At 38.5% G+C, this 13235-nt stretch overlaps 1 protein-coding gene across 3 annotated transcripts in view; it reads right to left on the bottom strand.

Moving 5' to 3' along the window:
* SLC39A12 (solute carrier family 39 member 12) overlaps positions 1–13235 on the bottom strand; it is an 80754-nt gene that overhangs the window by 40991 nt on the left and 26528 nt on the right. For all 3 annotated transcript variants that reach the window (XM_003130728.5, XM_003130727.5, XM_084980208.1), the window contains 2 exons: positions 7113–7285; positions 2391–2562 (listed from right to left, as the gene is read on the bottom strand). In XM_003130728.5, coding sequence (XP_003130776.3) covers positions 2391–2562; positions 7113–7285 — 345 coding nt within the window. The remainder of the gene's footprint in view (positions 1–2390; positions 2563–7112; positions 7286–13235) is intronic.

The raw sequence follows: 13235 nt of genomic DNA, 5'->3' as shown, positions 1-13235 counted from the left end.
CTATGTAGTTTTTGGAAGAGAATGGATGTTTCACTCCTTGAGAGCCTATAAATCTTTCCAGATCTTTTGTGAGTCAGATTTCACCTGCTCTCATGTGGCAAGAACGGTCTGAAAGCCATAAAAGCCCTGACTTTTGTGGCCACAGGCTCTGCTGACTTATTCCAGTCCCCTCCATGGCATCTTGATTGAAGTCAGATTGTATATAAATGTTTCCCATCATTACAGTAGAACTTGACCTACCAATTAAATTCTTAGCCCATCCCAAGCAGCTTCTCTGACTAAGTCTGAAATGATTTCTACACTGCTGTAATATCCTTTCCTGGAAACTGAATTGAAGAGGCCACTGAGGGGTTGAGTTTCAGCATAGTGAACTCTGTTTTCCTAAGAATGTCTTCCTGTATTTTTCCCTCTTTGATATAACATTTTACATTCCTGTCATTTCAAAAGGCCAACGGCAGGAGCCTTGCTGTTTAGTTATAGGATGCAAGATTTTAAATTGAGGACAGTGGTATTTTTCTAGGTTCTTTACGGAGTATGACATGTTTGGGTTTGGGGAGGAAAGACCATTTCCTAGGAGGATCTAGAAATTAAGTAAAGAGGGAATAAAACTTTTTTCATGGATCTTCAGCCCCAAATTCTGTTTCTGAATGACCTGTATTTCCAGACATCATGCCAGGTGGTAGAAATATAAACATGGAAGCTCCTGAGTACCATGCTTCCTTCCCCCTGGTACCCAGGGTCCCCCTTGCCCATTTTTGAGTCCTCACTGACCACAAGGTATTGAACTAATTAGCTGCTTACTTTTTAAAAAAAAATTTTGGCCACCCCATGGCATATAGAGTTCCTAGGCCAAGGGATCAGATCCAAGCTGCAGTTGTGACCTATCAGATCCCTAATCCACTGTGCTTGGCCTGGGATCGAACCTGCGTCCTTGTGCTGCAGAGACGCTGGTGATCCTATTGCACCACAGCGGGAACTCCTAGCTGCTCGCTTTTAATGAAGTTTTCTTCTTCTCAGTGAATGTGGAGTCTTAGATATAAGCCTAGCGTGTTTTTGTTCATCTTCAAATCTTTTGTTGGCATGCTTTTGTTACAATCTTCAAAGGCACTACTTGTTGCTGAAGAATTCATTATGGTTTAGAATTAAGGAGCTGAACAATTCTGCTATCATGGGCACTGAAGACTATCTCAAAGAGAAAGAAAAGCAGTTCTAAAAAAAAATATAGGTAAGGCCCTCAGGTCAGTGATGATATTTTAAAAATGGTAACTGTCATATTTTTACTACCCATCATAGATGTTCTCAGGCCATTATTATTATTTTTTTTTTGTCTTTTCAATATCAGGTGCTTTAAATTTACAAGACACGTTTTTGTATATATTATCCCATTGGAACTTTACTGGTGAAGTCTTAGCATAGAGCTCACCTACTGCAGTGATGCTATGGATTACAGGTGAGTGGATTACTGATCCCTTCATTTCCTGGGGCTGCCAGCCACAACTGCGAAGCTGGCACCTCCTGCTTTGGTCACCTCCATCCCAGAGCAGCCTCTTTGGATTACTCCAACGTGCCTTCATTTTTCTTTCTTCCCTTCCCTTCCCTCCTTCCTTCCTTCCTTTCTTTTTTAACGGCTGCACCCAGAGCATATGGAAGTTCCCAGGCCAGGAATTGAATCTGAGCTGCAGCTGCAACCTATATCACAGCTGCAGCTATGCCAGATCCTTTGACCCACAGCACTGGGCTGGCAATCAAACCCACACCTCTGTAGCGATGTGAGTGCTGCAGTCAAATTCTTAACCCACTATGCTACAGTAGGAACTCCACCTTCATTTTTTAATAAGTGCCACGATGTATAAAAGGATAGGAAGCCCTGTAGAATCCCTTCTTTCCCAACATGCAGAGAAAGAGACAGGCTTGAGAAGTAAAGAGATTGTTTAAGAGCATCACAACATGGGCATCCTTCCCCTTATACCATGTCCCTTCTCAATGATGGACTTTTCAGTTGGCCATGATTGAGTTGAATATAGGGAATAAAATCAATTTAGATAAATTAGATCCAAACTATAAAATATTTGTTGAAAGTGCTAGAACATAGGTGGTTGAAAACAAGGACTGTGGGGCCAGCTTGCCTGGGTTTGCATCCCAACTCCATCATTTAGCAGCTGTGTGTCCTTGGGCAAGTCACTTAACCTCTCTGGGCCTCCGTTTCCTTATCTCTAAAGTGAAGTTAATAATTTCTAGCTGGTAGCCTTGTTGTGAGGACTAAATGAGTTGATCAGTGTCAAATACTTAGAACAGTGCTTGGGCTTGGTATATCCTAAGTATCCTTCAGTCACCATTATTATTATATACATTGTATGCATTGGCTTCCAGAGTGAAGAACCAGAACTTACTCTCCAGAGTGGTGGGTGACAGCTCTGCTGCTTGATCCTGGGGCAGCTGGCAAGAGCAGCTGAGCAATTGCTGGATGATTCCTGGACTCATTTGCTTAAAGTCTTCTTTAGAAATGGGTGAAAGCTGGTTCTGTAGAAATATCTCCACCAACTGCCTGGCAGAGAAGCAAGTCTGTACAGAAAAAACATCCATCTTTACCACCTTCAGCGCTGAACCAAATTCACCCTCCACCTACATCCTTGAGGAGTCAGAACAAAACCGAATGGCTTAAGTCCACATGTGATGTTATTATTACTATGTGTGCTTCTCTGCAACCTTTAGTCGATAACTCATTCCTGAGGATTATTTTTTCACCTCTGATTAAAGTTAACTATATCCCACTTTCATTTTGAGTATTAGGTAGTAGGAGTTTTGCTTAGGTTTTTCTTTCCTGAAAAGTTGCACCATGTCTTGCAATGTGTTGGCTGGTATTCTAACCAGCAGCCTAAGGAAGCCATGACGCTCTTGGTGGTTTTCAGTGGGGATGGCTTTGTGTTAACAAAGCTAAAACTTCATATGATAAACAGGAGCTCTGCGGTAATGAGATCATAGCTTTAATACTCTCTGATTTAGGCGTTCCTGTTGTGGCTCAGTGGGTTAAGAACCCGATACCATGCCTGTGAGGATGCAGGTTCGATCCCTGGCCTCACTCAGTGGGTTAAGGATCCGTCCTTGCCACAAGCTGCAGTGTAGGTCGCAGATGCATTGTGTTCCCATTGTGGCTCAGTGACTTAAGGACCCAAGGCAGTCTCCACGAGGATGCAAGTTCAATCCCTGGCCTCTTGAAGCAGGTTAAGTATCTGGTGTTGCAGCAAACTGCAGGGTAGGTTCCAGATGCGGCTCAGATCTGGTGTTGTTGTGGCTGTGGCTTAGGCCTCAGCTGTAGCTCAGATTGGACCCTTAGCCTGGGAACTGCCATATGCTACAGGTGTGGCCATAAAAAGAAAAAAAACTTACATCTAAAAGTTTTAATATGTAGATGAGAATAGTGTATAGTTTCGCCAGTGCAATTGGATGTATTTATTGAAATAAGACCCCAATGCAAGATCACTGTGATCTTTACAATAAGGTTTTTTAAACAATCAGTGATGTATAAGGATCATCTGATTTGTCATGCTGTAGAAAGGAGGGATTTTAAACAAAGGCACACAGCTAATCAGAAAACAATGATGACACATTTCCTGGTTTTCCCACACAAAAATCCTTTGGGACTATTCCAAGAGTTAAAAAATTTTTATCTTGACTGGGAAATATTTGGTTGCATGAAACAGAAGCCCCTCGAATCATCAGACACCATAAGGACAATGTATTAAGGTTATAGAAGAGATCTAAGATTAAAAGGGGTAGCCACATCTGAAGGGAAGCTCAACTGGAAGCTGGAAGATAGGACCGAAGCGTTTTCTTTCTCTGTCTCTTCCAGGCTCAGTATTTTCTCCTTTCTCTTTCCCTCTGTAAATATCCTTTAAGATTCTGGCCTTCTCTCTTTCATTAATACATGGCCACTTATATACATGCATGCCCCAACTCTAAAGTGACCTTTCAGTCCCAGATTGGGATTGAGTCTACAAGTCCTGACAGATCTGATGGGTTCGGCAAAGCCAAGGATGGGCTTTCTTGGGCCAGCTGCCTATGTGATTCCATCGGTTTGACCCCAAAGATAGAAGGTCAGATCATGCCATTCAAACACCGCTGCTGAACTCAGCCCTATGGGTGAGGAAGGCATTTCTCAGAAAGGGATCGGACCAGAACTCCAAAGGCTTCTACAGCAAGAAGCAAGAGTGGAAAGCTAACCTTGTGATTTTTTTCCCCCCTTTATCAAAATAATTTACACCAAAGACAATATTCTCTTTTACACCATTTACTAATCATGGAACATAATGATTTCGTCATTTAAGAATACTAGCAACACTAAGGGAAAACTTACAACAAATCTCTGATGAAGAATCCTTCATAATAAATATGCTTATTGAAAAATGCCTGACTGGGAAATAAAAGGGTGCTGAAATAAACATGAACAGAAGGCCGTGTGTCTTTCCCCAGTTCACGGTCGAGGAATTGAACAGTTTCCAGCCTCACACTAACTTCTGGTAGAGTAGGGCTCTTCTATTATAAGCTTCTATGCCCTTGATATTTACTTGCTAGTCCTGTGCTATTTAGCTCATGGTTGTATGACATTCCTCTGAAATCACTAATCCAAATGTCCTTAACGGTGATTCATTATATTCTACAAAATTCTAGAAGATAAAATGTTTTTGATAAGGAAGAAAATAGAATGAAAATGTCAATTGCCCCAGCCCATAACCTTTAAAGTAGCTTTATATTCATCCATATAATTTACTTTTTATAAAATTTCAATATCCTTGTATGCTTATGTTGATTTGAACAGATGTCTGTGGAAACTTTATGTTTAAAGTGTTGCTTCCAGAACTCTAGTTTTGAGAACCACTTGGAGAACTTGTTAAAAGACAGAGTGCTAGGCTCCACAATCAGGGTTTCTGATGTGGTGGATTCTGGCAAGGACCTGAGAATTTCTGTTTCCAACAAGGTCCCAGGTGCTATTAATGCTGATGGTCCAGGGACAACACTGCAAGAATTACTGGTCTAAATAATACATGCAGGATCTTCACATCCAGTCCCCACCTTAGGGACTCCTCGAGAGTCACCAAAGAGTGGCATGTTAGAAGAGAGAAGAGTGGAGAAAGAGGCTGTTGTGTTTCTTTTGCATGGTCAGCACAGAAAATGCTCATTACTATTCTCAGAAGATAATTGCCTTAGGTAGATAACCCCTACATTTAATAACCTTCATTCTTTAGGCAAATAGGGTCTCCATCAGACAAATGTGTTCCCTTCCTAAGAACAGGCCCTGAAAGAACATTGAAGGAGATTTCAAGGATTAATGTTGGCAGCCACTCTTGTTACCTGCAGTTGAATACACTAAGTGTGACTTTGAAAGAATCAGCTTTAACTGATGCCTTTTTTGTAAGGCCTCATTAACAGAAATTTACTTTTTAAAATATAAGAGCAAAGATATGTAAGACCACCCAATCACGTATTTATAATTTAGAGGAGCAACATTCATTATTGTTAGGAGTATGGAAGGAAATAAAATACAGACTGCACTTAATTGGAACACTAACTCATCCAAGATATAAATTTAAAAAGTATCATTTCTTTTTCTTTTTTTTTTTTTTTTTACAGCCTTACCTGCAGCATATGGAAGTTCCCAGGCTAGGGGTCAAATCAGAGCTGCAGCTTCAGCCTATGCCACAGCTACAGCAATACTGTAGGGATCTGAGCCACATCTGTGACCTACATTGCAGCTTGTGGCAATGCTGGATCCTTAATGGATTGAGTGAAGTCAGGGATCAAACTCACATCCTCATAGACACTACATTGGGTCCTTAACCCACTGAGCCACAATAAGAACTCCTGTAACATTTCTTTAAAGCAACATTTCTCTGACAATAACATCACTGTAAAGAGCCCAGCATAAGCTACTGGACAACCTACATATATATCCTCAGTTTCCCTTTACTTAAGCAACTACTTATCAACTCCACCTCAGTTTCTTCATCTGGAGGATGGACTAATATAACCTAACCTCATATAGTTGTTGTAATAATTGAATGAAAAAATGCAGGAAAATTGTGCAGTGCCTAATGCATAATAAGTACTCAATAAATGGAAGCCATTATCACGGAATATCCGTCTTTTAAGATTTCATTTTTTATGAAAATATACTTGATTGTTTATGTTGTGCCAACTTCTGCTGTACAGCAAAGTGACCCAGTCATACATATATATATATATATATACAGCTTCCCTGTACCGTACAGTAGGACCTCATTGCTTATCCATTCTAAATGGAATAGTTTGCATCATTGTTTAATATTTCACATAATTAGAGCAGGGAAGGTTTCTATGATCACAGTCTGAAAAATAACAGATTCAATAAGATTAAGGGATTTTATTTACTGAAAGACCTCCCCATACACTTTGATAGGCTACAGTGCCATATGCATCTCTAGTATTTAACTTATCCATCCAACAGATTTGACCACAGAACCCCTTTTCAAGAATTATTTGTTAGACTAGTGAATATACAACTTTAGGAAATAAGGATATGAATATATTTATAGGTTGAGCTATCACCTCTTCTCAAAAACCTCAGTGCTGCCTACTATACATATATTTGTCTTTTGTTCACAGCACAAAGTAATCTCTTTGTAATCTAACTCTTAAGTGTTCATTCATTGTAAGTTTTTATATTATTATTTATATAATATGTTTCTATAATATCACTACCCCATTGTCTCCTAGGAACTGAGCCTGTTTTTGTTCAGAACTCCATTACTAGCACACAATGATGACTAGCACACAGTAAATGCTCACATATGTTTGCTGAATTAATTATTCATGCATCCAGTATGGACCCAATGGAGGAAAGAGCAATATATGGATCATTCTTATAAATATCTTGGCCTCAAGTCTATGTCTGCAGAGATCCACTTGTAAAAGAAAAGAAAAAAAAAAAAAACCCTGACCACACTGTGGAAATAGATTATTTTTACATTTAAGGAAATATACATTATCCTTTAAATTTACTACAATTCTGATGGAATTTTCACAGCTACTTCCCTTGACAGTAGCAAATGATGATAAAAGAGGAATAGTGACAATACCTGATCCCAGGAAATTGGACCATCATCTGACTCGTGGTCCACAGATATAGATAGATTAGGGTAGTCCCAATCATGGATTGTTTGGTTGTTTTGTTTCCTTTGAAGTTGATGGATTTTATCTTTTCTGATACAGGCACTTTTAGTCCAGAGAGTGTTGAGGAGTTGGTCTAGCTCTAGAAATTTCATACAAAATCTGGTGTCAGAATAAAGACAGGCCAGTTTCAGAATAATCACAATTTCACATGGCCACAGCATAGATATTTTACTAAGTAAATTTCTAAGTTCTTATGAAAAACCAAGATTTTATTCTAAACAAGAATAAAGAAATTGGCAAAACAATGTAAACCAACGATAATGGAAAAAATAAAAATCATTTTAAAAAAGAATAAAGAGCACTTATACCTCACATGGATAGTGATCACCTCATAAGATCTTGGCTAAACTTTAGGGCTGAACTATGATGAAATGGGCAATTCCATCAATGGAGTGACTTTTGGTAACTCAACTAATTCTTTCTTAGATGCTCCCTATAAAAATGTAAATAAAAGATGAAATTGAACTAATTCTTAGAAAAATATTCCGATGAGGCACAATGCATTTTTAGCAGATTAACCACAACTCTACTGTAAAGTCAATCAAATTATTTTCCTCTGAAGTGTTTAATGCAGGAAAGAAAAAGGAATTGAGAAGGAGCTGAGACTGTAGGGACAAACTAGACCTTGTTTTCTAACTCTACTGTGGTATATGATTGCCAGTTTATAGATTGCAGTTTGGTTTTCATTAGTACAGCTGTATGATTTTTAAAACTGATTAATACAGAAAATAATTGAATATAAAGGTGAATTTCTTTGAATTTTTTCATCTCCTCACTTGCAAAAAAAAAAAAATCTCTGGTACTTTCCTAAATATTATCATCAGTAGTAGGAAAATTATAAACTAGAATTGCTACAGTATTTTATTTTAAATGACCAGTTTCAACAAAAAGTTATAAGACCTATAAAGAAATGGGAAAGTGTGACCCAGATTCGGTAAATATGTCTCTGACTACTCCCAGGGGTTGTTGGATTTAGCAGACAAAGACTTTAAAGCAGGCATCAAAACATGTTCAAGGAACTAAAGAAAATAATATTTGAAAAATTAAAGGAAAATATGACAGTCATAAATTAACAAATAGCAATTTACAGTCAGGAGATCAAAATTATGTAAAAGTCTAAATGGCAATTCTGGAGTTGAGGAGCAGAATAAATTAAATGATAAATTCACTAGAGGATTGCAACAGCAAATGAGATGGCAGAAGAAAGAATTACTGAACATGAAGATAAATTAACAGAAATGATCTAATCTGAAGAAGGGGGTGGGGAGAATAAGTCTCTGAGACATGTGAGAAAGAGCAAGTACACTAACCTATAAATAGCAGCAGACACTTGGAGAGGAGAAAGAAGTAGAAAAAAATGTTGGAGAAAATAATGGCTAAAAACTTTCCAAATTTGATGTAAAACCTTAACATACATGTTCAAGAAGTTCATCAGATATCAAGTAGGATAAACACAAAAGATCCACACCCAGACATAGCTAAACTGTTGAAAGTCAAAGACAAAGATGTATCATGAGAGCAGAGTAGAAAAATGACTCATCACAAACAAAGGAGCAATTTATAGCTGACTTTCCATTTGAACAATGGAGTTAAGAAAGTAGTGGAATAATGGAGTTCCTGTCGTGGCGCAGTGGTTAACGAATCCAACTAGGAACCATGAGGTTGTGGGTTCGGTCCCTGCCCTTGCTCAGTGGGTTAACGATCCAGGGTTGCCGTGAGCTGTGGTGTAGGTTGCAGACGCGGCTTGGATCCCAAGTTGCTGTGGCTCTGGTGTAGGCCAGTGGCTACAGCTCCGATTGGACCCCTAGCCTGGGAACCTCCATATGCCGCAGGAGCGGCCCAAGAAATAGCAAAAAGACAAAAAAAAAAAAAAAAAAAAGTAGTGGAATAAGATATTCAAATGGCTGACAGAAAAAACTATCAATAGGAATTGAATATCCAGCAAAACCACCCTTCAACAGTGAAGGTGAAATAAAATTATTACCAGATAAACAATGAATCGAGAATTCATTGGTAGCGGACCTGTCTTACAAGAAACTCTAAATAAAGTTACTTAGGCTGAAATGAAATGACCTGAATGGTAAGTTGAAGTCCACACAAAGAAATGAAGAGCACTAGAAATGTAAACATGTGGGCAAATTTAAAGGACTATAAATATATTTCTTCATCATTTGTTCTCTAAACTCAGTGAAGAAACCCTACAAACTTTTCTTGCAAAATCAAAAACATTATAAAGGTACAGACCATTCTCAAATTATTTGCCATTATATTGGGGTTATTAAACAACATAATTAGATGACAAAGAAAATAGGAACATACAAATTGAAAAATAAAAGGCAAAACTATATCTGTTTGGATGATGGAATGATTATATATCTAAAAACTTTAAAAAATAATGGCAAAAATAAAACAAAAGATTTAACTATGGAATAAGTTATAAAATTAATCCAAAAAAATTTTCTAGAAGTTCCCATTGTGACACAGCAGAAATGAATCCAACTAGGAACCATGAGGTTGTGGGTTCCATCACTGGCCTCACTCAGTGGGTTAAGGATCTAGCGTTGCCATGAGCTGTGGTGTAGGTCACAGACGCAGCTCAGATCTGTCATTTCTGTGGCTGTGGTGTAGGCCAGCAGCTGTAGCTCTGATTTGACCCCTAGCCTGTGAACCTCCATATGCCGTGGGTGTGGCCCTAAAAAGACAAAAAAAAAAAAATCTCTAGGAGTTCCCACTGTGGCTCAGTGGACTTGTGGTTGCCTGGGAGGGAGGGGGAGGGAGTGGGAGTGATTGGGAGCTTGGGGTTAATGGATGCAAACTATTGCTTTTGGAATGGACTAACAATGAGATCCTGCTGTGTAGCACTGAGAACTATGTCTAGATACTTATAATGCAACATGACAATGGGAGAAAAAATTATGTATACATGTATGTGTAACTGGGTCCCCATGCTGTACAGTGGGGGAAAAAAAGAAAATGTAATAAAAAAAATTTTTAAAAGGAAAGAATCTGACTAGCATTCATGAGGACATGGGTTTGATCCCTGGCCTTGCTCAGTGGGTTAAGGATCCAGAGTTGCCATGAGCTGTGGTGTAGGTCACAGACATGGCATGGATCCTACACTGCTGTGGCATAGGCCAGCAGCTACAGCTCTGATTCAGCTCCCAGGCTGGGAACCTCCATATGCCGCAAGTGCGGCCCTAAAAAGCAAACAAAAACAAAAACAAAAAACCTCTAGACTTCATAGAGACAAAGACTAATTACAAGCTGTAATGAAAGAGAGGACCCCAGTTAAGGGAGCCAAAAAGAAAGTTAAATGCATAGATATAAATGTATGAGGAAATGTCTCAAACCTAGGTAAAGGAAATAATAAAACACTCCACAAAAACACACATGTAAACATGAACAAATAGAAAGACATACTATGGGGTCTAGAAATGCAACATTTCATTTATCCTAAGCTATGTTATATATTTTGCAATTATAATAAAATTATTACATGTCTTTTTTTCTCCAGAGCTTGACATCTAGGTGATGTTTATTAGGAAGAATGAACAAGCCAAGAAAACCCTGTAAAGAAGAGCAATGATAAGGCTAGCTCAACCAGAAGTTTAAATATACTATAAATCACTGTAAGTAAAATAGCACAGTACTGGCACATGGATAGACAAGTCAGCAGTCAGCAAATAGAATGGAATAGAAAACAGAAATAGACCTGATTGCATTTTCTGCTTTATTATATAAAATCAGCACCTTAAATCAGTGGAGGAAATAACTTTCATTGCATTTTAAATAAAAGGTATAAAGAAAACTGCATAGTCACATGGAAAAAATAAACTGGATCTAATCCTCACAACATGCACCAGAATTAATACTAAATAAAAGAGAAATGCAAACATGGAAGTACTAGAAGAAAACACAGGTAACTTCCTCTATAACCTGGAAATATGGGAAACCTCCTTCACTATAACTCAAAATCCAAAAGCAATAAGAGGAAAGTTTGATTAATTGGTTTCTATAAAGATAAAAATATTTGGAGAAAAAAATTATTCCAGCTTCAGCAGAAAATGTCCAAGATCCACCTGGATTATTTTGTACCGAAGAGCAAGGGCGATATAAAATGTGTTAAGGGTTCTGTCAAAAGGACTTAGAAACGCCTTGAATAAGATTCCACTGGTCAAAGAGGGGCAGTCTGAGTCTCAGTTAGGATAAAATGACCACAGATTGAGAGAAATGAAATCATCGTGAAATAAAAAAGAAAAGCTTGTTGTTCTTTGAAAGATGTAAGGAAACTATGTTACTGTGAATGGTAGCAAATTAAAGAATCCAGAAATTATCCTTACTTTCCTTTAAGAACTTTCATAAAATGAAATTGTGGCGAGGGGCAGGTTTTTCATTATACAATTATCACAGTGATAAGTGAAGAAGAACTGAGAGAAAAGGAAGGTCACCATTGGGTAAGCCCTAAACAATTAATCAATCTAGGCAGCAATCATCAATAGCTTAGAAATTCCCAGAAAGAGACAATCAGATGTTTTGTGCCTCTAATGGAAGATACCAATTCTAACACCATATCCCCAAATAAATGAACAACCTAACATGAATCAATCAATAAACATGAAACACAAGACACAAAAACACGTGTTAAATGAGTAGGAATGCAATCTGCAAAATCCAGAGGAATAAACAATCCACTTCGTTTTATAGCAAATACTTTGCAACAAAATAGAGTGGAAGGCATGACATCTATTTAAAAACTTTAGAGACATATCAAGAATTCACATTTTACGGGCCTTATTTATATCCTGGTTCAATAAAAAATAAAGACATTTTTTTAAAAATCAGAAAAATGTAAGCGTTCTCACTGTGGCACAGTGGGTTAAGGATATGGCACAGCCACTGTGGTGTAGGTGGCAGCTGCAGCTAGGATTTGATCCCTGGCCCAGGAACTTCCACATGCCATGGGTGTGGTCCCCCTAAAAGATCAAAAAAATGTAAACATTAAGGACATTTTATGGTATTAAGGAATCATTCATTTTTTAAGCTATGGTACTGGTAATAAAAGCTTTTTTAAAAAAGATCCTTCTCTTCTATTTCATTTGTTAGCCATGCCAGTGGCATGTGGAAGTCCCCAGGCCAGGGATCAAACCCATGCCACAGCAGTGACCTAAGCCACTGCAGTGGGAACACTGGATCCTTAACACATTGCCCCACAGGAGAACTCCAAAAAATCCTTCCCTTTTAGAGATTCATGCAGAAATATTTACAGATTGATTATTTGCTTCAAAATAATCAAGTGATGGGAAAGAAGGGAGGCAACTAGAAAACAAGATTATCTGGAGTTCCCATCATGGCGCGGTGGAAGCAAATCCGACTAGGAACCATGAGGTTGTGGGTTCGATCCCTGGCCTCGCTCAGTGGGTTAAGGATCCGGCGTTGCCATGATATGTGGTGTAGGTCCCAGATGCGGCTCAGATCTGGCACTGCTGTGGCTGTGGCATAGGCTGGCAGCTGTAGCTCTGATTAGACCCCTAGTCTGAGAACCTCCATATGCCTAGGGTGTGGCCCTAAAAAGAAAAAGAAAAGAAAAGAAAACAAGACGATCTAACTGCTATTAACTGTTCAGGATAAGACCATGTACATGGATGTTCACTATTTTACTGTTTCTACTTTTGTTCGTGCTTGACAATCTCTATAATAAAAAAAAAAAAATTTAAATTAGGAGTTCCCTGGGAGCTCAGTGGGCTAAGGATCCAGCATTGTCACTGTTGTGGCTCTGGTTATTGCTTTAGTGTAGGTTTGATTCCTGGCCCAGGAACTTCTGCATGCTGTGGATGTGGTCTACCAATCAATAAAATGGTAACATAAGCTAAGCTTAAAGAAAAAAAAAAAAAAACCATTTAAAATTACCATATTTGGAGTTCCCGTCGTGGTGCAGTGGTTAATGAATCCGACTAGGAACCATGAGGTTGTGGGTTCGATCCCTGCCCTTGTTCAGTGGGTTAAGGATCTGGCATTGCCGTGAGTTGTGG

Source organism: Sus scrofa, chromosome 10 (assembly GCF_054392235.1).
Source record: "Sus scrofa isolate SSC_HxYL_T2T_F1_AM1 chromosome 10, Sscrofa_HxYL_maternal_Yorkshire_Landrace_v2.0, whole genome shotgun sequence".
Classification (NCBI taxonomy): domain Eukaryota; kingdom Metazoa; phylum Chordata; class Mammalia; order Artiodactyla; family Suidae; genus Sus; species Sus scrofa.
The sequence above is the reverse complement of the archived record's forward strand: the minus strand, read 5'-3'. Positions and strand labels throughout refer to the sequence as shown.